Genomic DNA, 26621 nt, shown 5'->3' with positions numbered 1-26621 from the left:
AGGATGGAAGGATTGATAATAGAAGGATCAATAAAAGAAGGATGGATACATTAAATGACATTATGGATGGATGGATGGATGACAGAATGGTGGATGAAAGAAGGAAGGATATAATAAATGATAGAATGATGGATGGATGAAAGCAGGAAGAATAAAATAATGATGGATGGATGAAAGGATGTATGGATTAAATGATAGAATGATGGATGATAGGATGGATGAATGAAGGATGGATATAATAAATGATAGAATGATGGATGGATGAAAGGAAGAATAAAAGAACGATGGATGGATGAAAGGATGTATAGATTAAATGATAGAATGATAGATGGTTGACAGAACGATGGATGAAAGATTAAATTATTGGATGATGGATGAAAGAAGGATAAAAAAAATGATGGATGGATGACAGAATGATGGATGGATTGATGATAGGATGGATGAAAGAAGGATAAATGAATGATGGATGGATGAAAGGATGTATAGATAAAATTATAGAATACATGGATGGATTGATTAAAAGATGGATGAAAGATGAAATGATAGAGGGATATTTGGATGGATGACAAAGGGATTAATGGGTAGTAATGAGTATTGAATAACAAAGGAGAAGAGAGAAAAGTAGAGGTGAAGAGGTGAATCAAAGAGAAGAGGAAGAAGAAAGAATGGAGAGAACACGAGAGAAGGATGGATGGATGAGTGACGGACGTGTGAACACACTGGACTGAATGAGGTGTCGGATCAACAGGAAGTGATGCAACACGGAGGGTCTCGGTGCTTTGGTGCAACAGGAAGTGGAGACACTGGGAAGGTTGTCACACAGGAAGTGTCGGCAACACCGTCGTGTACCTTTGGAACGCTGCGGTTGCGAGTTAGAATCCAGCGACGCACGTTTGCTGTAAAATTTATTTCAATCTCTCCACATGTGGTCCCGCCCGATGATGAACCATAGAAAAGAAACATCTCTCGTCACTAAAAGTGTCACCTGCTGCGAAAACTCACAATTTTGGTTCAAGGAAAAAAAAAAAAAGATTTAACGAACGTTCCTGATTGGTCGGTTTGTCGCGGGAGGAGAAGAAAGTGCATCAAGTGTTCAAGTACGAGCAGGTGAGTGGGCGGGGCTTATGTATGTGTGTGTGTGTGTGTGTGTGTGTGTGTGTGAGTGACACCTCCTTTATTCTGGCGTAGAAAGGGTTAAAAATGGAGGTTCTATTCTCTGGCGCTCATCTCTTGGCACGTCGGGGGTCCCTGCCGTTGCTAATGGTGACCGAACTCTTGGACGGGGGTCCCGAGGCCGCGACCGCCGGGGCCCCGTTGCCCGTGGTTCTACCGTTGGGTCGGCCGGCGCCGCCGCCGAAGGAGGCGGAGGAGGAGTCCCGGGGCGCGCCGGAGGACTGGTTGTTGTTGTTATTGCCGGAGAATGGCGGGATGGCACCGTTACCTGAGGAGGAGACGTTTTTGTTATTTTTTTTAGGAAAACTCAGCTTTTCAGTCGATCCATTTAACACCAGGTAACCATGGTAACACAAGCGAACAAGACCACGTTTTAAAATGAATTTAACTTTTGGGGAAGTTTATCAGAAAAATTGATTGAATTTAACTTTTTAAACGTTTACACTGAACTTTTTTATTGAAATATTCATTTGTAATTGATTTCTTATTTTATTTCTTATTTTATTATTATTTCATTTGTTGTTTTATTTGTCATTTCATTTGTTGCTTCATTTTTTATTTTATTCTTATTTAATTTGTTGTTTTATTTGTTGCTTAATTTATTATTTTATTCTTATTTCATTTGTTGTTCTATTTGTTATTTTATTTGTCATTTTAGCAAGTTGAATTTGTTCTTTTTTAATTTAATGTATACATGTTAGTATCTACATACATTTAAATTCAAATGTTAATTGAATCACATGATTCAATTCAAATTGTTAAATAGATTTCAATAAAAATAAAGAAAATGAATCAAAATATGTTAAATTCAAATGCACAATATTTTCAAATATATTTTCCCTCACAAAAATGTTTTCAAATGTACGTTAATACCATTATTATTATTATACTTTATATTAAACGGTCAAAAAGAAAAGGTTTAAGATAGTGTGCATGACATGTCACCACTAGAGGGAGTCCGAGGTTTGTTTACACTAGTCAGCGATTATATAATATATAATATATATATATATATATATATATATATATATAAAAAGCAGTGAACTCTCCTCCAGAGAAGAACAAGAAAACACATGGAAACGATCAACTCTTAAACTCCAATACTCTGAAGAAAAGTGTTGTTTTTTAAGTTACAAAGAAAAATAATAAAATTCTTTCCAAACTTTCCCTCCGTACCACGGAGCGACTAGTTTTCCTCTGGGAAACACAAATCACTCTTATCGGCCTCGACAAGAACATAATGTTTTCATATTTTCCTGGTCTAACGATGACCTTTTGACCTGCATAAAATAGAAGACAGGTTGGAATGTCTATTAAAACAATGAAGTATGGAAAACCTACTCGTTATTATTATTACCCATAATGCATGTCACCTGGTCGGATCCTAACTATTAAACTCAGGCTTAATGCAGCTGTAATCTTACTAAGATTTAACAAAATAATAAAAACTTGTATTGTACTTTTAGCTGTGAGTATTTTCTATATGTTCAGAATAGAGGAGGAGGTTTGAAATGCAGCTACTTAGGGGTCGCGTTATGTTTTGTCGTTAGGGGCCGTCAAGGCGAGGAATAAAAAGGGCATTATTATGAAAAACTTAAACAAAAAAAACACGTTTAAACATTTGCAAATCATGAATTGAAATCATGCCGTTACATTTATAAATACATATATTATTTCACTTCATATTAAATATGTTTAAAACATTTTTATTTACTGATCCATGCAATGACGCGAGTAAACATGATCCTAATAATACATTAAAGACCATTAATAAATATAGAAATAATAACAAACAACTTTTTTTAACACTTTGAAAGATGCAAAGTTTGTTTTCATTTTAAACTATTTTTGTAGAATAATTTTACAATATAAATTAGACTTAAATTAAACAAATTAAACTTTAAATGGTTTAATGATGACGACATCACATTGGAGAATATCAGGTAAAATATCAAGATGCGTTTTTTTATGTCCATATTTCTCTTGGAAGGCGCAGATTTCTCCTGTTTTTTAACAAACTTGACTCTATGAACGTGACCCTGGTGTGACACGGATCCATGTCGCTAATGACTACATTTCAAATTCCATCAGTTTCGCCTCTTGTCGTTTGTTTTTAAAACTCTTCATCTCTTGACTCACGCTCTTCGCGTCTAAAGTGAAACAAGAACGTTCTTCATGCCGACGCGTCGCTGCGTTACGAACGCCAACTGACCTGGTGGGGCAGGTGTACCTGAATTCTGATTGGGCGGAGAGTTCCCTCTCTGGTTCTGATCCGGTTTACCCTGGCATCAAAAGACAAGATTGAAAGTGATCCGTTCATCAAGACCACGTTCACCACGATCCGTCGACAGATGAACATCTATTGTCACGGCTCAGGTGAGGCGTCTCAAGGTAATAAATTACAGATCATGAAGGTCAAGACTAGGTGCTGGAAGGGGTCGAGTTCACTCACAGACTTGTTCTGCTGGTTGCTCTGGGTCACCGGGTCAGGGTTTGGCTCACTGAAGTTGGGCACTTCGGAATAAACCATGCAGAATCTGAAGAGAGACCAAGAGATTGAGTCAACATTGTTTATCCAACAAAGGTTCAACCACTTAACCCTAAAACAAATGCATTTGTGGTATCCTTTGTGTTATGTCAGGGTTAAGGTCAACGACCTCCACCACTGCATATGTATTTATGGAAGCTAGTTAAGTTGTTCACCTTGACCCAGAAGCAACACGAGGGATACTTTAAACCCATTTATTTCCATTGTTAAGTGTGTTTGTGGTATCCCTTGTGTTATCTCAGGGTCAAGGTGACCCACTGGCCTGGAAAGAAATCACTTTTTGGTATGCCTTGTGTCATCTCAGGGTCAAGGTGACCCGAAGGCCCTGGAAATAAATGGGTTCAAAGTACACATTTATTTCCAGGCCTTCGAGTCACCTTGACCCCGAGATAAGACAATGGATACCACAAACACATTTGTTTCCAGGCCCTCAGATCACCTTGACCCTGAGACAACACAAAGGACACCTAGAACAAATTTGTTTTCAGGCCTTCAGGTCACCTTGACTCTGAGATAAGACAAGGGATACCACAAACACATGTATTATATTGTTTAAGTATATTACAAGTTTCCTACGCAATAACTTTTTGTAAAAACTTGCTCCATGTATCTGACTGACTCGCCGTCGTCGGTTGATTTTCAACATTTTCGTGTCTCAGAAACGACCTTTATACGCGACCTTGAAGCACGAGTGTGGGAAGAGACTTACTCCCCGATCTTCTGCAGGTCTCCTCCTCGTCCAGTGTAAAGCGTCAGACATCCTTTCCATATGGATGCGTACCTGAGAGAGACGTGAAGAAAAAGATGACCTTCAAGTTGACCATAGATCTTATGTACGTCTATCAAGTTCAGATTTTCTCTTTGATTTTACCTTTAATTAAAACTGACAAATTTCATTATTAGGACGAAAATAAAGTTGATGTTTGAAATAGTTGAATCTCATACTATTGCTAAACATTTGACTGTTTACACACCATTATAAGAAACCAAGGAAAACAATTACAAATGATGAAGAATTTATCTGTACATTGTCAAAAAAAAAAATTCTTTTCTTGGGCTAGAACGTTCCAACAAGTCAACTGTCAATCAAATCTTCATGAATGTAAATCAAGATGAAGATTCCGACTGAACCAATAGTGAAAGCTTATGACATTTATTTTTTTTTAGATTAAACATATTGAGAATTTAACTTCCTATTGTTATTTATTGTGATTACGAGTAACACAAACACTTATTAATTTTATACTCGATGACTGGAAATAGATATGGTTAAAAGTTTCTTGATCACCTTGAAACATTTTGAATGTTAATTACTAATAAACCACGTTAAAGTCGGAGGCTTTTTTTCTGCTAATAATTGTGTATTTAGATTACATTCATGAACTACAAAAGTTTACCTGTAAAAGGAAACGTATTGTTCATTCATTATAAAGCAAAATGTCCTGTTTTTTTTTTATACCTAATGTTCTTTAAGACATGTCTCTTGTTCAACTCTGCAGAAAACTGACAAGAAACCATTTTCTTCAACTGAGAAAAATCTCTAATCTTAGGTAAAGGATGTCACAACACAATCTTGATTTTATAATCCATGTGTTTGTGTCGTTTACACTATTGTAACAGTTTATTTTCATGTCTAAACAAGAAGGATCGTCTCGCCTGCAGTTCATACAAAACTCTGCAGCCAGAATTCTGAGCCGCTCTAGTAGAAGAACTCACATTTCTCCTTCAAACTCTATTGCTTCTTCTTTTTCTTTAAATCTGTATATTGCTTTTATGGAGCCACTTCCCTACCCTCTGGTCAGCTTGATGATGTCTCCAGGCTGGATCAGACTTCCTAGTTCGTCCCAGACCGAGATGGCGATACTTCCGCTCTTGTCGGCCACCTTGCAGGAGCGAACCTCGTGGCCGTCTTTGGTTTTAGTGACTCTTCCTGCGAAGAAGATAAATATTAGATCAGAGACCTTTTTTGTGAAACTTAGTTTTGCAGAGAAAATTATTTATTTATTTATTTTAACTCTTAGAATGATGACAATAATAAAATATTTACACAATTTAATAAACCAAAAAACGACTAATTAAAATAATACCTATAATACAATTGCCTATAAAATGAAAAAGATAAAAAAAATATGTTTATGGTTAGTGTATTTTCTTTTAGTTAGAAGTATACATGTTTTTATTATTAGTGATTTATTGAGCAAAACATGTTAAAAAAAAATCCTGCTTTGGTCATTAAATTTAAAGTTTATCCGTTTTTCTGAAAACACAAATCCTTTTTTTTTTTAACAAAACTATGATGGATAATAAAAACGACTTGATCACATGATGACACAAAGAAAATCCTGTTTTGTTAGTAATACAAGTGTAAATAAAAACCTTTGAAAACTCAAATAGAAAACCACAGTAAAGGGTTTTTTTGGGGAGAAAAAACAACTTAGACACCAAAAATAATTGATAAATAATATAACGCGAAATAAAAAAGGATTTAACACAAGTGGCTTTAAAAATTTTCAAATACCGAAAATGCAATTAAAACAAAAAACACTATGGAAAAAAAACGATTAAACGTTTTTGTTTATTTTTAAATAATGATCACTTAAAGAGACTCAGTGAAATATAAACAATAGCAAAAACGCAAAACAATTAATGACACTGAAAAATACTCTTTTAAACGACTTATTAACTTTTAAACGACTTATTAATATGACAATAATAAAAACGCAAATCAAAAAATAAGTTGAAATGTTTTTCTAAAAATTAATGACACTAAAAAATACAAACAAAACAATAAAAACCCAAATTACTAAACAATTAAATGCACTTTAAACGACTTTAAAATAATAATAAAAACGCCCTTAGGAAGACAAACGAGTGCTGCGGCCCCTTTAAGAGGTTTGCCTCGGCTCGTGGCTGAAGCATCAGGACCAGGATATGCATCAAAAACTTACCGATTTCCAAAACGATGAACACAATGTTGAGATTTTTCGAGCCTGGCTTCACGTCCTTCAACAAGAACACGGCTTCGGTGGTCGCCGCCGCCATCGCTTCTCCTCGAGACTTAACACTTTTTTTTCTGATACTTTTCCGCCGAACTGACAGTTACTTTGTTATGCTAACTGATTAGCACTCGCGCTGTTAGCATGTAGCGACTGATATAACTCCGCGTTTATAGTTGTTATTTACGGTGATTGTGTCACCGGAACTACTTCCGCTGCTCTATTTTTTTTGTTTAAATCAGGATTTTTGACTCTCGTGGGAAACTACTTTGAATTGCTGCCGCCATCACGCCACTTTCACGGGGTTAAAACTGGGACTGGATGCTCCACAGGTCGACGGGCTCGACTCCGTGTGTCTCACAGATCAGTCCGCGGCCGCACTATCCTTTGTGTGTCTTTTTGTCGGTCGTTCACTGTAGCGTCGCTAGCGTCACCTCGAGTGCTTTTTTTGGGACACACTTTCTGGACAACGGTGGCCTCTAGAGTTGGGCGAACGACCGGTGCAGACATTAAAAAAAAAAAAAGAACCCAACGAGTAGATCGGAATTTTAACCCGTGCACCCCGAAAGAAAAATGAAACTTAAAAATTCAGCACAAGTACGGCATCGCCATGTTTCAACGATGCCCCCCAAAATCTACGTCACAAAGCGCTGCCGGTCGAGCTTATATACGGTGGTCTGTACCATTCCTCCTCAGAGCAAGGGGGGGGGGGTATCGTTTTAAATGGATTCTTGCTTATAAAAAAACATTCTCGGTAGCATTTGGCGTATTATAAAATATCGATTAGTATATTTTCACTTCAATATCCACTGGTTATATTTCGGGTTATCGATCAGCATTTTAAGATCGCTTCCGGGTAATGGTACATCCCAAATGAAATCGCGCTATGGCAACGCGAGATTAGGAAACTAAAAGTAAATCAGAATTTTGTTTTTAATATTAATAACAGATTTTTAACAAATGGGATTAAATGCCAAATCAAGAAATGTTTGAAAAGACTCGACGTTTTTATTTCAAACGTTATATATTCTTACGCAGTTTGTTGTTTTGGTTCGTCTGTGTGGTTAGAGGATGTATTTGTTTTTAAACCGTAACCGAACGAAACAAAGCAAAAAATTATGATGTTTTTCAAACAATTATTTAAGAAAGTTAAGCAAAAAAAAAAACAACGTCAAACGAAGCGACAAAAAACTTCGTCACGAACAGGATTCGAACCTGTGCGGGGAAACCCCATTGGATTTCGAGTCCAACGCCTTAACCTCTCGGCCACCGTGACTGGATACAGAGAGCGCCGTCCACAAGCATACTTATTGTTCAACAGCATAACGTCTGTGATTCTTCTCAGGTCGTTTTATTTTAAATATATGATTATATACATAAATACACGTTTGGTGTTGTAATATCGCTACGGATACAGGAATCAACCCGCTTCAAAAATGCCCGGCAATACAGACGAAAGAGGGCGACAAAGACCAGCAAATATCCTTGTATGGACGCGAAAAGCATCATCCGGGGTTTTTGGTGAGTTTTTAAATGGTTTAACTTTAAATTTCACGATTGTTTTTTAACACGCAATCATATACTATATGCATTTTTAAATCATGAAGTATAATTTCTTATTTAAAAAAAAAATGGATTTTTGTTAATCCTGAGGTTTTAATCGACCTTTTATTGACATTAAAAGAAACAGATACTTTGATATCTTTCCAACCATTGCTGGAGCCAAGTTCTCAAGCAGACACTTCCCTGTATAATTGTGTATGATTTGAACTTTTTTTTTTACTAGAAAACCATAATAGACAATTAAAATTAAACACAAATATCCTGTTTTGTTATATTAGTGGAAATAAATAATTTCCGATCCTTAAAAAATAAAAAGTAAACTAAACAAAAAACGCAAATGAAAAATAAATGTTAAACATTGTTGTTTTTTAAACAAAACAATTATGGCCACTGAAAGAGAGTCAGTTAAATATTAACAATAAGAAAAAGAAGGAAACACCAACATCCTTTAAGAAACATCTTTAGACCTTTTTATTTGTGGTTTTATTTCCTTTTGATTGTTCGAGCGCTTTGTGACCCTGGTCTAGAAGCCGCTTTCCAAAACTATTAATTACTTACTTATTCCAGAGAAGGACTCGTCAGAGATTGGTCAAAGATTGAGAGATAGATCTTCTTAAGTCGGGCTGCTTACAGGTTACCAGGTTGACAAAGACGAAGGTTCACAACCCTTATCAGGGCCTACTTCCTGGACCCACTCTGTGTGACTACAGCATGGCAACACCAGGAAATAGGAAACATTTCCATATGCACCGCGTTGGCTGTCACTCCGGTGGTTGGTTCAGCGAATAAGACTTGGTTTGAGGCTAACTATGGTAAGAGCTGACTAGGATGACCTCAGAACCAAGGTCTATACCGCACTACTGCCAAAAAAGCTTCAGGAAAACATTTAAGATCAAGGAAGTCCTGAAGAACGTCTATTGTCGAGGGGAAGCTGTTTGAACCAGATTGACAAACAACATGTTCCATTGGCTTTGGAGAACCCCCTTAGGAGCCTAGATGAGTCGAGACCATTTGGAGGGTGAGGGTTCAACCAGCCTGACCAACAGTCCACCAGACACCGGACAACTGACCAAAAGCAGGGACTAAAGGGATCAAAACACGGAGTCCGTTCCGTCGCTCCAACACAACGTCACTTCCTTCCTGAATCTTATACTTCGCTTCGTGGAGAAAGATGAACAATCCAGAGTGTGTAACGTGTCGTTTATTCACTGCTTCAAGTCAAACAAAATACAAGCTTTACGATTGCGACCGGACACACTTTGTCCCGGCGACTGTACAGGTCAATAGTCCCGGGAGAAAAGGTCCCGAGCTGTAGAAACATTGCTATATTTAAGGCAAATTTCCCACCCAGGTGGTCGTCTCTTTCCGGCCAAATGGTTCTTTCAAGTTCCCTGTGCCACCGATTGCCCATTGAGAGACATCCTGATTTGTTTTCTTGTAATCTAATCATTCAAATGTTCTCGGGTGGGGGTTATCTCTCTTCCGTCTTTTAGCCACCCTTTCCCGGGTGTGTCTTGCTTCGTTCTTTGATCTACGATTTAAGGTGTGATATGCAGATAAACAGATGTTTCAAATGACCGGTGTCGTATCTCTAATTCTGATCCAAGCTTGTCTCGAACCAGTGTGAATCAGTCTGACTGGAATGTTGATTGTGAATATGTAGTCAAACGTTTCCGCTCTTAGATCAAGCAGTAATTTATACTTTATATTTTGATGATCTTTTAGCATTCATTTAAGTATGGCGTATACGTATAGAATAATTTTAATCTAACAGGACTGAAACCTGTTGGTAACCTGGGAAAGAAGCTCTGCTTCCCATCCGAGATCACCGTCATGGGACCCTGTTCTCTGGTCGGTCTTGCATCATCAAGCTCACCCTAGGAGAGGACAGTGGAGGAGGTCTACGAGCGAAGGAAGCTGAGGTACGCCGACCCGGCAGCTGATGGGCAACGACAGGGCTGCACTGCAAGGGTGCGTCCGGTGGAAGTAGCCTGTAGAGCACCCAGACCACTGTCAGTGCGAGGGATGGTCCACCAGGAGGTGGTCAAAGATCTCTCCAGGGCTGCTGAAAAGGGGGAGCCAGTGCCTGGTGGTTGAAGAGAAAGGACTTCACCTCAAGGGAGCCGGTGAGATCTAAGGAGCCAACCTGAAACGATGGGATTCACTGCTGAACCCTGTGGAGGTGTCGTAGGACTATCAGCGAAACGCCCAACGAGGTAGGGCGCTTAGTTGACAATAACTCACGCGACCATCTCACGATCTCATCTGAGCTAAAAGTGTGCGTGAATAAAGGAATATCAACATCTAGTTCTACACAACAGATCTAAGAAAACTGTACCTTTATTGTCCAAGAGGTTCAAAAGCGAGTCAACTGGACTGTGGAGAGTTTCTAGGAAGACATTTCGCAGCTCGCTTTCGAACCTCTTAGACAACCATGACCTGGACCTTCACGGACTGTACCTTGTGCTTCTAGACTATCATATAAATGAAAGTACATTTTAAGATGTTTTCTGAACTTCATGAAAACCCAGGAAAGAATGAAAGACAGTAGAAACGTATGATTTTAAAAATCTTTATTGACATACACAAAACTAGTGTTGACAGAATGTTCCGCGTCGACTACCAGATGTTAGCGAGTGGCAAAGGAATCTTGTTAAGGTCTTTGGTCGAAGTGGTTCGTCAAGCTACACGAGGCTAGAAGACATTTGTGTGTCGCAACAAAGACAGTGTGAGTTGTTTTTTTAAAATCATTTCTTAGCTCTATAATCAAATTTCAGTTTCAAAAATTCCATAAGACAAAATGACTTAATTCACAAAAACCAGAAACTCCAGTGTTATTCATATCTGAGAGAAATATCACCACAAAAAAAAGAATTTTCTGAAAACATAAAATGTTCAGACATCAAGAAAGAGTCTATGACTTAGCAAATATGTAAAACAAAAGCTGGTAAAAGTGTGATTTTGAAACAAAATCCATCTGTTAGGTGAATCAAAGTGGATTATTCAGGAGGTTACGTGAGTCCAAGCGCGGCCAACATCTCAATGTACCTGCAGTTATGCAACATTTCTTCAATATTTCTGACAGAAGTCCTTCCCAACTGTCTCCAACTTGCACTTTTATTCAAAACCAGCTCAAGCCCAGAAGCGCCTTCTTCAGACCATAAAACAAAGAGGCCTAGAGCGTGACTATGACATAAGTAGAAGTCACAACCTGCCCTTTTTCTACTCGTGTAACCTCCAGTTTTCTCTGAGGCACCTGGCGTCTCTTCTGAAGGACTCGAGCGTGAGGGAAAAATTCTCAAGTCAATCGCAAGTACTTAACAAAACTGCAGATGAGATAAGAGCGTTCTTAAGGCGTGTGAAACTCCTACACCTTCTACAAATTCTTTCCTTTTTTGCACATGACTGTCATCTCAGCAGTGCATTCAATCTAAAGTTTGGAGAACGTATAGCTAAAGTAAACAACATTCCAGTTGGGAAAGACTACAAGGTAGAGAAAAAAAACACCATCACTCAAAGACTTGGAATTCTAAAGAAGAGACTGGTTATTGCGGTTGGAAACTATTTAAGAAGTTTATAGAGGAAACATAATTTCTGTACAATCAGATACAAAAGGTTGTAAAGGCTCTTCTGTGTCACATATTTTCCTGTAGATAATAGTAGGGTTGTCAAAAGTATCGAAAAAAACTAAAAAAAAGTATTGATACTAAAATGTAAAAGTATCGATACCAACCCTCCACTTAATGTTTTTTTATTATAAATATTTAACGTGTGCTTCTGTAAACGTTGTGACAGATATTTTTTTGTTGATTTAAATATTTATCTTACAATTCTGGGTATTTTTTATCCTTGTGGTCTCAAAAATGGTAACGAGTATCGAATATTTTCCCTAGTATTGGGTATCTAGTTGAAAACAACCGAAGCTAATAGTTTCCTCTCAACAAGATTGAATAGAACGCTCTTTAAGAAAAAAAAGATAAAACGTTTAAATCTGATTTAAACTTTCCTTTTGTTCTTCTTCGGGTGCACTCGCACTAAGGGACCACAACATGACCTAGTTCAATCAGTCCATATTTGAGCAGGTATTCATTTGAGCATAAGTATTGCAACTTCGTACAACCAAATAGTTGAAGTCAATTGGGTGCAAAACAATTCTGCTTTTGTAAAAATTAAATGGACCGGGCCTAGTGCGAGTGCATCGCTAGTTTGAACAAAAGGAAAAAAGTCATGGGTTCATGAAAAAAAACGCGACACTCCCTCTTCCACATCTTGCAAAGCAATAAATCAGCGTGTTCAGTGGGCGATCCCTATTGTCGCCCCGTTACTCAGAAAAACACAGGAACCACAAGGGGGTTCCGTGGACTAGGGGTCACAGTGAGAGCAGGGTAGCTGAGCCTACACCGTGGAGATGAGCCGCTACAGAAGAACCATCTGAAGTTACTGGGTTACGGGAAGGGATTTTTTTTGTACTTGAACTGAGGGTTTTAAGGCTAAAGTATGAAGCTATAAAGAGAACATGGAAGTGTGGACGACAAAACTATCCCTGCTGGGTGAAGAACCGACCATTTAAGAAACTTGCTCCACGGTCATTGTCGTAGCCGCGGTCGTCACTTCTGCCGAAGCTTCCACCGAAGTTTTCTCGGGCTCTTTTTCTTCCTCCTCGTCGTCCTCGCCGAGGTCGTCATCCTGCTCCTGGACGGCCAGGCCGGCGGGGCGATCGCCGTTCAGCTCCACCTCCACGCTCTGGGTTTCTCCGTTGAGGGCCACCTCCGCCTTGACCTCGTCCGGGCTGCTCAGAACCTCCTGGATCTCGCCCTCCTGAGCCGGGACCTCTGCCGTCATGTCTTCTATTGACACGCCCACTTCCATTGGCGAGATCTCCACGTGAGCTCCCTCGTTTTGATGGCCGGCGTCCTGCGACTGGGTCTCGCCATCTCGCACCTTCTTGATGTTGAAGGTCATGGGAGTCACCTTGAACGAGGAGGACTTGGCGGTGGGACTCTTGGGGTGGTTGGGAGTCAGGCTCTTCTTGATTTTGTCTCGCTTCTCCGGCGGGACTATCTTGCTGGTGAACTGGGTCACCTTCTTCTCGATGCTCTCCCGGGTGAAGGCCTTCTTCAGGCTGTCCACCTTCTTCAGACTGGAGCGCTTGAAGCGGTCGGACCGGCGCTCGTACGGGCGGGAGCCGCACAGAGACTCGTCGCCCTCCAGCATCTCTAGATTGTGGGCGGTCAGATCGTCGTCGTCGGAGGACAGGCTGATGGTCTGAAGACCTTCTTCCTGAGTATGGAAGCCATCGACGGAGTCGGCGATCGACGGCGGAGGCATGGTGGACTCGGTGTCATACAGGCTCGGCAGTGGAGTCCTCAAGGAGTCCTTGAGAAAGACGGTGGAGGGTATTTCATTGTCCTCCTGTTGGGTCACAAAAATAACATTTATGAGATTAAAATCATCACTAAAGAACATTTTATTTGCATTTAATATCGAAAGCAGTGATTCTTAAGATTGATTTAGATCAAAGTCGTGGACTCTAAGTTGCGCAGTTGTCACATACAGCTTATGTGATCTTGTAAAATGAGACGTCAGTTTCTCGTTGAATCTTTTTGGTACCTTTGAATATTGAATAAGTTACACATTCAGGATCTTTGTTAGTAACTAATATTCCATTAAAAAAACTAAAAACACTGTGAGAAGTTTGTTCCGTGATCTGTGGAGAACCAAACAAGTAAGTACACCATTGCCTACAAGTTTTACTTATGTTACGACTGCACTAGCGATGGGCTGATGAAGCTTCACGAAACAAGTGTCATGTTGTTTAGAGGTCAGTAGGTGGCGCCAGTTCTTCTGCTGTTCTGCTGTTTAATTTACATTTTGGGATATTTGGGGTTATTTCATGGATTGTACAGGACAGGCAAAAATAAAACTTTTCCTTCTTCGGTTACAGAGGGTTTTTTTTAAGATTTGTGGTGAGAAAATGTTATGGTAACAATTTTCAACTGATTGCACATAATTTAAGTTTTTTATTTTGTAACCTAAAAATAAACCTATTCTTTCATTATTGTTAGAATGAATCAGGCGTATAAACGGCACATGTCTGAAAAAGAAGGATCTGTCTCGCCTGCAGTTGATACTAAACTCTGCAGCCAGAATTCTGAACAGCTCTAGTAGAAGAACTCACATTTCTCCTTCAAACTCTTCACTGGCTGCTCTAGTAGAAGAACTCACATTTCTCCTTCAAACTCTTCACTGGCTGCCAGTTTCTTTCAGGATCATTTTAAAATTCTGGTTCTTACTTTCAGATCTATTCATGGTCAGACCTTCCATCAGTGATCTGATCCAGACTTACACCCCAGCTCGGGCTCTGAGGTCTGTGGATCAGAATCTCCTGATGTTTCCTGAACTTCCGGACCAGAGGACAGAAATCCTTCCAGACTGTTGCTCCTAAGCTTTGGAACCATCTCTGTGTTTGATGATCTACTGACTCCTTTAAGAAACATCTGTGTTTGATGATCTACTGACTCCTTCAAGAAACATCTGTGTGTTTGATGATCTACTGACTCCTTCAAGAAACATCTGTGTTTGATGATCTACTGACTCCTTCAAGAAACATCTGTGTTTGATGATCTACTGACTCCTTCAAGAAACATCTGTGTGTTTGATGATCTACTGACTCCTTCAAGAAACATCTGTGTTTGATGATCTACTGACTCCTTCAAGAAACATCTGTGTTTGATGATCTACTGACTCCTTCAAGAAACATCTCTGTGTTTGATGATCTACTGACTCCTTCAAGAAACATCTGTGTTTGATGATCTACTGACTCCTTCAAGAAACATCTGTGTTTGATGATCTACTGACTCCTTCAAGAAACATCTGTGTTTGATGATCTACTGACTCCTTCAAGAAACATCTCTGTGTTTGATGATCTACTGACTCCTTCAAGAAACATCTGTGTTTGATGATCTACTGACTCCTTCAAGAAACATCTGTGTTTGATGATCTACTGACTCCTTCAAGAAACATCTGTGTTTGATGATCTACTGACTCCTTCAAGAAACATCTGTGTTTGATGATCTACTGACTCCTTCAAGAAACATCTAAAGACTTTTGTATTATTTAAGAAATCGTGTACTTGTTTACATGTAAATCTTCAAAATAATGAAGAGAGAACCTGCAGTGACCGTATAAGTAAACACTAGTTAATGTCCTTCCTTCTCTGTAGATACACCTGGTGGAGCTAGAAGTTCAGTCTCTGGTCCAGAAATGTGAGGAATTCCACCTGTTTCCTCACAGACATCACACTTGTCTTCATTTCCCCGGCGTCACCCGAGGGCTTCACCAGCTCCACATTCATGACCAGGTGACGAGTTCAGTGGTGGATGAATGTTTCAGAAACAAACGTCCAGAAGAGTTGAAGTTACTTTAGTTCACATGTTATTATTCATGCTGTGGTTTTGACTTGGTTTCACTCAGTGGACGGACTGGAGCAAGACGACAAATATAACAATAATTAAGATAAATGTAGAAAAAAACTACTTCTCATCATAGTTTTACTACTAACTCTACTTATATTTTTACTACTGATTTTACTACTTATACTTGTAATTTTACTACTAATTCTACTTTTGATTTGAATAACAATTTTACTATTAATCCTACTACTGCTTTTACTACTTATTCTAATAGTCTTAATACTAATTCTAATTCTGCTTTTACTAGTAAGTAAGTAAGTAAGTAATATTTATTTATATAGCGCTTTTCGAGACCAGGGTCACAAAGCGCTTAAACAATCAAAACAATACTCAAAAAAGTACATACTTTAAAGATCAAGATAATACTGAGAACAACACAGGAGTTCGAGAAATTCAAGGAAAAGCCTGAACAAATAGAAACGTCTTAAGATGTTTCTTAAAGGAGTCAGATTTACTGCTTATACTTTTACTACTAATTCTACTTTTAATTGTACTAATAATTATATTATTAATTCTACTACTGCTTTTACTACTTATTCTTATAGTCTCACTACTAATTATACGTATGCTTTTACTGTTGATTTTACTACTTATAAAGGTACTTTTACTACTAATTCTACTTTTATTTGTACTAATAATTATACTATTAATTCTACTACTGCCTTTACTACTTATATGTTTACTATTAATTCTACTACTGCTTTTACTACTTCTTCTTATAATCTTACAACTAATTCTACTTATACTTGTAATACTGGTTTTAATGCTTATACTTGTATTTTTACTACTAATTCTACTTTTAATTGTACTAATAATTATACAATTAATTATACTACTGCTTTTACTACTTATTTTAATAGTCTTACTACTAATCCTCATTCTACTTTTAATACTGATTTTACTGCTTATACTTTTACTACTAATTCTACTTTTAATTGTACTAATAATTATATTATTAATTATACTACTGCCTTTACTACTTATATGTTTACTATTAATTCTACTACTGCTTTTACTACTTCTTCTTATAGTCTTACAACTAATTCTACTTATACTTTTACTACTGCTTTTACTGCTTATACTTGTACTTTTACTACTAATTCTACTTTTAATTGTACTAATAATTATACTACTGCTATTACTACTAATTCTACTACTACTTATTCTAGTACTACTTCTTTTTCAACTTTCCCCTTTTTCTCCTTTTTTCTTTTTCTTTTTCTTCCTTTTCTTCTTTTTTTTCTCAACTTTTTTATTTCATTTCAACTTTTTGACATCAGTCCTTTATGTGATCATTTCACCTTTTTTTTTACTCATTTTTCCTTTGAGTACTAGTAAAATACTTTTTACTAAACTAAACATTTCAGTTTACAGATTCAGCATCACACTGCATTTATTTTGTGTGTATATTTACCAGAAATATTTGAATAGCTTAATATTCATGTGTGCATCGTTGTGTATTTGAACGATCTTCAGAAGAGTAATTCAAATAAAAATGTTAAAAATCTGCATAACGCTGCTTAAAGAAATTGCAGCACATTTTGCAAAGATGACTTTGTTTTGAAGAATGCGAGGAAGCTTTAAACTTCTCGCAGTGACAGGACGCCCTCAGTATCTTCTCGAAGGCTGATGCGTGGAGTCTTTCCCGGGGAGTCATTAACACATTCTTCAAGACTGGAAGAACCAGATGGTCTGGAAGAGTTTTGCTTCGTTATTAAACTTTACAACAATTTAGCGTGACTGCTACGGTGTGTGCAGACAAATGACACGAACATGAGAAACATGTGTTTGCGTCACTGTACTGTCAATCAGCCGATTTTTTAAACTGCAATATATCACAAGTGAAGAAAATCTACTTTTCTTAATGAATAAATCAATTTTGGAAAAACAAAAATATTAAATTATTGAGAAAGAAAGATTCAAAGGTCTTGTCATTCTAATAATTTCGTAACAACATCTGGCAAATTAATTGACAGTGTTATTTAATTGCGTAGTTAATGCAGTCAATTAATAGGACAATATAGTCAAAAATATTAAACAAAATCCAAAATGTTACCTCATATAGTAGAAAAAACCCATCATGACTGACCCCAATATTATTTATAATATTAAATCAGAGAATACTTATACTTTTACTACAAATTCTACATATACTTTTACTACAAATTCTACTTATACTTTTACTACTAATTCTACTTATGCGATTCACTACTAATTCTACTACTAATTCTAATTCTACTGTTACTACTAATTCAAATTATATTTTTAATACAAATTATACTACTAAATATACTTATACTTTTACTACTAATTCTACTCATATTTATACTACTTATTCTACTCATACTTATACTACTAATTCTACTCATACTTTTACTACAAATTCGACTTATACTTTTAGTACTAATTCTACTTATACTTTTACTACTAATTCTACTCATACTTATACTACTTATTCTACTCATACGTATACTACTAATTCTACTCATACTTATACTACTAATTCTACTCATACTTTTACTCCTAATTCTACTCATACTTATACTACTAATTCTACTCATATTTATACTACTAATTCTACTACTAATTCTACTTATACTTTTACCACTAATTCTACTCATACTTTTACTCCTAATTCTACTCATACTTATACTACTAATTCTACTCATATTTATACTACTAATTCTACTACTAATTCTACTTATACTTTTACCACTAATTCTACTTATACTTTTACTACGAATTCTACTTATACTTTTACTACGAATTCTACTCATACTTATACTACAACTTCTACTACTAATTCTACTTATACTTATTCTACTAATTCTAATTATATATATGATATTATTTATAAAATAATTTCAGAGAAAACTGATATAACTGCTCATGATGATTCAGTAAATGTTAAATTTAAATGGATGATTCCGGTGAAGACCAGGTTGTTCCTGTGAATCTTCAGGAGTATCTCAGGTGTTAGAGGTTACAGGATGGTGTGGCTGCACCTTTTATAGCAAACAAATCTGTCAGCACAGTTCAATGTCTTAGTAAAAGGCGCCAAGAACAAGTGCACACACACACACACACACACACACACACACACAGAGTGACATTTCAACACACCGTTCAAGTGCGACAAAATGGTGGCGTTATTTCGTGACATGGCAGCCGGCGTCGGTATTTAACCGGCGCTGACGCACGTGCAGGTCAGTGAAATCCACCGAGTCAACAATGACGGTCGTGGTCTGTCGTTTTTTTTTCTCCTCCTCGGTGTTTCAGCAGCAGCAGCGTTGTTGCTGTTGTTGCCGGTTCAACGCCGCACCACACCCTGAGAGGAGGATTTAAACAAGTTTGTGCAGTGTCAGGAACTTTATACCCGACAGCACATTAATACAGCGCCACAGAGAAAACGACTACATTCAAAAGTGTTAGGATCGAGTGTAGCCGTTAAATATCCATCACACGCTTAAAACAACATGTTTAGAGAGTAGATCTGATGCATCAGGTTAAGATACTTGACACAGTAATGTTGCATGATGAGTTTCAAGTATTTAAAATTAGGTTTTTAAGTCAACTGCCTTTGTTTTTACTTTTACTACTGATTCAAGTAAAATATTTGGTAAACGATAGGATACATTGTAATATATATAGTGATAGTGTAGTAACAAATAATATGTGTAGTATTGTCCAGTACTTGACTCTGGTGTTGTGATAGTGTAGTAACAAGTATATATGTGTAGTATTGTCGAGTACTTGACTCTGGTGTTGTGATAGTGTAGTAACAAGTATATATGTGTAGTATTGTCGAGTACTTGACTCTGGTGTTGTGATAGTCTAGTAACAAGTATATATGTGTAGTATTGTCGAGTACTTGACTCTGGTGTTGTGATAGTGTAGTAATAAGTATATATGTGTAGTATTGTCCAGTACTTGACTCTGATGTTGTGATAGTGTAGTAACAAGTATATATGTGTAGTATTTGTCCAGTACTTGACTCTGGTGTTGTGATAGTGTAGTAACAAGGATATATGTGTAGTATTGTCCAGTACTTGACTCTGGTGTTGTGAAAGTGTAGTAACAAGTATATATGTGTAGTATTGTCCAGTACTTGACTCTGGTGTTGTGATAGTGTAGTAACAAGTATATATGTGTAGTATTGTCCAGTACTTGACTCTGGTGTTGTGATAGTGTAGTAACAAGTATATATGTGTAGTATTGTCCAGTACTTGACTCTGGTGTTGTGATAGTGTAGTAACAAGTATATATATGTGTAGTATTGTCCAGTACTTGACTCTGGTGTTGTAGTATTTACAGACCACATGACTCTTGACGAAGTCGTAACTGCTTTCATTTGTTTTCAAACAAAAATATGTCCAAACATCAGCTTTAAAAGCTGCTGGACTCACTGTATCCTCTCGTCCTCAGTCATCACAAGGAGTTTGTCGTTGTCGCTGAGGAGGACATAATGACTGCCGCCATCTACTGGCCGGGGGTTTAATTGCAAAGCAAAAATGAACAAACAGCGTGACTATTTGCATGTTAATTGTAAAAATGTTTGAGTCCTAAACACTTTATTGTGATATAAACCATGTAAAATTATAATTAAAATAAATATTTTAAATCTATACAGTGCGGTTAAATATCGGGATTAAAAACATTGAAATATTAAGTCGTATGGATAATTTCTCACATCCCTACATGTTGCCAAAAACAACATTTTACTGTGTAGTTGTAAAAATACTAGCTCTGTACACCTTTCTGGTTAATGCTAATCCGTTGACACGTAGACACAGAATACGATGTATTTAATTGTACTTGATCTTGATCGTTAAACTGATCCTAAACTTTATACTCCAATGATGTCATCAATATAACTTTGAGAGTGTGTTTTTTTTTTGGTTGTGTTGCACCAGGATGTTTGTTTGTCAGCTCCTTGTGTATTTTTGTGTGACTCCTCTCGTGGGAACGTTCGCCATTAATCTTCCCAAACAAAACCCTCATGAGCTGCCAAAGCATGTGTGTGTGTTTGTTTTTGTGCGTCAACAGTCGTGCGTCTAATTACACTGAAGTACGTTTGAACAGGAAATTGGATGTCGCAACAGATTTTTGAATTACTCTTCTGAAGAAATACACAACTACACACACATTCAAATTAATCTAGTCAATTATATCTGGTAAACAAATATACACAAAAACAATATAATAAAACACGAAACTCAGTCCAGGTCAGGGGCCAAAATAAAAGCGTATATTTACCAAACAGAAAGTTTTATTTTGATACTGTCCTTTCATTTTTACCTACGTTTACACCTGTGTCTGAGCTGCAGCTTAAGGTTCATCTGCGGCTTCATTCAAACTCCGGGCGTGGCTCGTGGCTCACAGCGACGCACTCCTGTTACCTCACCTGCCGGTGTGAGGTAACACTCTTTTATCTTCACTTGTTTTCCCTGATGAAATATTCAACGCTCGACAGGAGTTTTTTGAAAATGATTCAACGGACACTCACACTACTGAGCCCCGAATGAATACTGACAGAACGTAACTCGGACAAATGCTATCACTTTTATTAGTTCAAATCTAATAAATCAGAAGTATTTACTAGTAGTACTTATTTACGTTTATACTAATACTTTCTTCCATTAGATAGTGTGAGAGAGAGAGAGAGAAAGATAGAGAGAGAGGAATGGATAGATGGATGGATGGATGATGGATGATGGACGGACGGATGGATGAATGGATGGATGGATGGATGGATGGATGGATGGATGGATGGATGGATGGATGGATGGATGGATGGATGGATGGATGGATGGATGGATGGATGGATGGATGGATGGATGGATGGATGGATGGATGACAGATGGATGGATGGATGGATGGATGATAGATGATGGATGGATGGATGGATGGATGGATGGATGGATGGATGGATGGATGGATGGATGGATGGATGGATGGATGGATGGATGGATGGATGGATGGATGGATGGATGGATGATAGATGATGGATGGATGGATGGATGGATGGATGGATGGATGGATGGATGGATGGATGGATGGATGGATGGATGGATGGATGGATGATAGATGATGGATAGATGGATGGATGGATGGATGGATGGATGGATGGATGGATGGATGGATGACAGATGGATGGATAGATGGATGGATGGATGGATGGATGGATGGATGGATGGATGGATGGATGGATGGATGGATGGATGGATGGATGGATGGATGGATGGATGGATGGATGGATGGATGGATGGATGGAGGGATAGATGGATGGATGGATGGATGGATGGATGGATGGATGGATGGATGGATGGATGGATGGATGGATGGATGATAGATGATGGATGGATGGATGGATGGATGGATGGATGGATGGATGGATGGATGGATGGATGGATGGATGGATGGATGGATGGATGGATGGATGGATGGATGGATGGATGGATGGATGGATGGATGGATGGATGGATGGATGGATGGATGGATGGATGGATGGATGGACTGATTAATGGATAAATGGATGGATGGATGGATGGATGGATGGATGGATGGATGGATGGATGGATGGATGGATGGATGGATGGATGGATGGATGGATGGATGGATGAACTTTATAATCCTACTTTGTATTATTATTAAATATTATTCATATGTTGGGCTATGAAAGGTTTAAAATATATATTTGTTTCGTTTGTTTGAAATATACATTTTTTGTTGCATTAATCAATAGAATTATTAAGTATTATTAACAAATCCAATGATCAAAGAACAAGAAAAATAACTTAAATTGATTTCAAAGACAGTGAGAAATATTCTTCGAATCTGTGGATCATCTTTGATCTTTGTTTTTTTGTCTATTCTTTTACTGTGTTGATCGACTTCCTGAAACTACTGTCAATTGTACGACGTATGAATCGCAGGAAGAAAAGTGAATTCACTTTGTGTTTTTTTTTATAAATCTAACTTCAACACACTTGACGTTCTCTGCCCAAGAATGACGAAACTAAACTATAAAAAACAACAACACAAAAATGTCCTTTTTTTATGTTCTGCCTCTTTTGACTTTTTATATAATATAATAATTTTTCCAGCTTTCTTTCCCAAGTATTGTTCATTAGTTTAGTACATTTGTACAAGAAATTAATTCAATAAATTGTTGTTTTGTTTATTTTATTTTTCTCATTTATCTCTTTCCCTGAATTCAAACACAAAACTTTTGAATGTATTTTCAAAAGACTTACGATCTGCATGAAAATACATTTGTCCTTCAGTTTTTAAAGCACGATATATTTTCCACTCGTCCGTGAAGAAGAAGAGAACAGAGGAAGGAAGAAGAAAAGGAAGGAAATCAATTGGAATTTCACTCGTGGGACGAAACATCTGTTTATGGGAACAGAAAGTGTGTAACATGTGTAAAACCTCGACACAAAAGTTAAAACAGACACACAACGCACTCACACTAAAATATATTGTTATTTTTAAATAAATATTTTGACATTTCATTTATTCTAATGGATTTTTTGTGCGTTTTCTCTGTGAATTTTGGACATTTTTTTTCAAGATGCAAAAAGTCATCCCAGGGGCCACAAGTTTGTGACCTCGAGTAACAAAGTAAATATTCAACAATATTCTTATTATATGTTGATGAAAAAAAAAAAACACCCAAAAAAGTGAAGCTGCTGACTATTCCAACCCATGGCCAAGGGGCCACATCTGGCCCGCCCAAGTCATTTTTATATGGTCCGTCACATGGTAGTCTCAAAATCCAAGTATATAAATGTTCAAATGTCAATATTTAAAGAATATAAGGAAGTCAGTGTTTAAGATAAAATAAGAAGAGATTAATGATGTCAAAGGTTACACAGAAGACTTTTATTGACAGTGTGTTCTTTCCTTTGATCTACAGTGTGCTCTTTATATTTGCACTTTGTTCTTTTTATTTCTCCAGAGGGATTAATTAAAGTCTAAATAATCTAATGTAATCTAATCTAAAAACTGAGGTGACAGGAAAATACTTTGATGGGAAATGTATTCTCCCGGTAAAGAGAAGTACTTCAGGATCACATGACCATAACAAGGAAGTCATATTAATAATAATATTAATAATATTAATAGATTTAATTTGTATTAAACTTTACATTTGGTTAACAAAACTCACAGTGCTACAGATTTAAAGCAGGATCGAGACATTGAAAGAAGATAAAAACTAGAAAAATTAAAATAATAATAATAATAATAATAATAATAGAAAACAACAAAAACAACTTTACAATATTGAATGAATGAATGAACTTATTTATTTCAAACTTTTTCAAACAAAGAATATCTCAATTATTCGACAAACAAAATAACAAAACACCAATTAAACAAACAAAAAACATAACAAAATCCTGTAGTTCTAAAAGGAGTAGGAAGAAATAAAGTCTTTAAATTCTTACCCCTTTTGAATTATATATACTGTATATTTTTTATATCAGTCATTCAACTAGTTTTAAGTTGACGTGTCATCACAAGTTATTTTAGTATTAAGGTACACAAAACTACCCAGAGCTGCTTCAATACTCACTCAATACCAAAAACTAGTGATGTGTTGATGAAGCTTCATGAAACAGTGTTGTGTTTTTCAGAGGTCAGTAGGTGGCGCCATCAGTTTAAAAAATGATCTTTCATCAGAACAGTTGTTCAAAACAAAGGAGAATAGTGCAGAGACGCCATCTACTGGACTCTGAAGATAATGACACAGTTTCATGAAGCTTCATCAACACATCACTACCATCTAGTGGACTCTGAAGATAATGACACTGTTTCATGAACCTTCATCAACACATCACTACCATCTAGTGGACTCTGAAGATAATGACACTGTTTCATGAAGCTTCATCAACACATCACTACCGTCTAGTGGACTCTGAAGATAATGACACTGTTTCATGAACCTTCATCAACACATCACTAACATCCAGTGGACTCTGAAGATAATGACACTGTTTTATAAAGCTTCATCAACACATCACTACCATCTAGTGGACTCTGAAGATAATGACACTGTTTCATGAAGCTTCATCAACACATCACTACCGTCTAGTGGACTCTGAAGATAATGACACTGTTTCATGAACCTTCATCAACACATCACTAACATCCAGTGGACTCTGAAGATAATGACACTGTTTTATAAAGCTTCATCAACACATCACTACCATCTAGTGGACTCTGAAGATAATGACACTGTTTCATAAAGCTTCATCAACACATCACTACCATCTAGTGGACTCTGAAGATAATGACACTGTTTTATAAAGCTTCATCAACACATCACTACCATCTAGTGGACTCTGAAGATAATGACACTGTTTCATAAAGCTTCATCAACACATCACTACCATCTAGTGGACTCTGAAGATAATGACACTGTTTCATGAAGCTTCATCAACACATCACTACCATCTAGAGGACTCTGAAGATAATGACACTGTTTCATAAAGCTTCATCAACACATCACTACCATCTAGTGGACTCTGAAGATAATGACACTGTTTCATGAAGCTTCATCAACACATCACTACCATCTAGTGGACTCTGAAGATAATGACACTTTTTCATGAACCTTCATCAACACATCACTAACATACAGTGGACTCTGAAGATAATGACACTGTTTCATAAAGCTTCATCAACACATCACTACCATCTAGTGGACTCTGAAGATAATGACACTGTTTCATAAAGCTTCATCAACACATCACTACCATCTAGTGGACTCTGAAGATAATGACACTGTTGCATGAAGCTTCATCAACACATCACTACCATATAGTGGACTCTGAAGATAATGACACTGTTTCATGAAGCTTCATCAACACATCACTACCATCTAGTGGGCTCTGAAGATAATGACACTGTTTCATGATGCTTCATCAACACATCACTACCATCTAGTGGACTCTGAAGATAATGACACTGTTTCATGAAGCTTCATCAACACATCACTACCATCTAGTGGACTCTGAAGATAATGACACTGTTTCATGAAGCTTCATCAACACATCACTACCATCTAGTGGACTCTGAAGATAATGACACTGTTTCATGAAGCTTCAACAACACATCACTACCATCCAGTGGACTCTGAAGATAATGACACTGTTTCATGAACCTTCATCAACACATCACTACCATCCAGTGGACTCTGAAGATAATGACACTGTTTCATGAAGCTTCATCAACACATCACTACCATCTAGTGGACTCTAAAGATAATGACACTGTTTCACGAAGCTTCATCAACACATCACTACCATCTAGTGGACTCTGAAGATAATGACACTGTTTCATGAAGCTTCATCAACACATCACTACCATCTAGTGGACTGTGAAGATAATGACACTGTTTCATGAAGCTTCATCAACACATCACTACCATCTAGTGGACTCTGAAGATAATGACACTGTTTCATGAAGCTTCATCAACACATCACTACCATCTAGTGGACTCTGAAGATAATGACACTGTTTCATGAAGCTTCATCGAGACATCACTACCATCTAGTGGACTCTGGAGATAATGACACTGTTTCATGAACCTTCATCGACACATCACTACCATCCAGTGGACTCTGAAGATAATGACACTGTTTCATGAACCTTCATCGACACATCACTACCATCTAGTGGACTCTGAAGATAATGACACTGTTTCATGAAGCTTCATCGACACATCACTACCATCTAGTGGACTCTGAAGATAATGACACTGTTTCATGAAGCTTCATCAACACATCACTACCATCTAGTGGACTCTGAAGATAATGACACTGTTTCATGAAGCTTCATCAACACATCACTACCATCTAG

General features: G+C 37.2%; 2 protein-coding genes and 1 non-coding gene across 4 annotated transcripts in view; all 3 read right to left on the bottom strand.

Annotated features, from left to right (window-relative positions):
• Positions 1 to 888: 888 nt before the first annotated feature.
• nabp1a (nucleic acid binding protein 1a) lies at positions 889 to 7358 on the bottom strand. Of its 2 annotated transcripts, none has more exons than XM_087804465.1 (6): positions 6670 to 7358; positions 5513 to 5651; positions 4431 to 4502; positions 3626 to 3710; positions 3386 to 3455; positions 889 to 1441 (listed from the first exon to the last, which is right to left on the bottom strand). In XM_087804465.1, the coding sequence occupies exons 1-6, from the start codon at positions 6761 to 6763 to the stop codon at positions 1224 to 1226; spliced, it is 678 nt and encodes a 225-aa protein (XP_087660591.1). In that variant the 5' UTR covers positions 6764 to 7358; the 3' UTR covers positions 889 to 1223. The 2 variants fall into 2 exon arrangements, with proteins under 2 accessions (XP_087660591.1, XP_087660592.1); XM_087804466.1 differs by having other exon boundaries at positions 3404 to 3455; positions 6670 to 7357.
• A 553-nt stretch (positions 7359 to 7911) lies between these two features.
• On the bottom strand, positions 7912 to 7993 carry trnas-cga (transfer RNA serine (anticodon CGA)). The gene has a single exon. It is a non-coding gene; the product is annotated as a tRNA-Ser (tRNA).
• Positions 7994 to 10838: 2845 nt separating this feature from the next.
• LOC148068072 (caveolae-associated protein 2-like) overlaps positions 10839 to 26621 on the bottom strand; it is a 28942-nt gene continuing 13159 nt past the window's right edge. Inside the window, exon 2 of the mRNA XM_087804299.1 lies at positions 10839 to 13692. Coding sequence (XP_087660425.1) covers positions 12847 to 13692 — 846 coding nt within the window. The 3' untranslated portion in view covers positions 10839 to 12846. The remainder of the gene's footprint in view (positions 13693 to 26621) is intronic.

This window comes from Callionymus lyra, chromosome 12 (genome assembly GCF_982586985.1).
Source record: "Callionymus lyra chromosome 12, fCalLyr1.hap1.1, whole genome shotgun sequence".
Lineage (NCBI taxonomy): Eukaryota > Metazoa > Chordata > Actinopteri > Syngnathiformes > Callionymidae > Callionymus > Callionymus lyra.
The sequence above is the reverse complement of the archived record's forward strand: the minus strand, read 5'-3'. Positions and strand labels throughout refer to the sequence as shown.

What these genes read in the sequence shown, in the direction of transcription:
- nabp1a (XM_087804465.1), bottom strand. Translation starts at nt 6,763, where the DNA reads ATGGCGGCGGCGACCACCGAAGCCGTGTTCTTGTTGAAGGACGTGAAG. An exon ending in ATCATCAAGCTGACCAGAGG is followed by an intron (nt 4,503 to 5,512) that starts GTAGGGAAGTGG and finishes CGTCTCTCTCAG; the next exon opens with GTACGCATCCATATGGAAAG. An exon ending in AGGTACACCTGCCCCACCAG is followed by an intron (nt 1,442 to 3,385) that starts GTCAGTTGGCGT and finishes TCTCCTCCTCAG; the next exon opens with GTAACGGTGCCATCCCGCCA.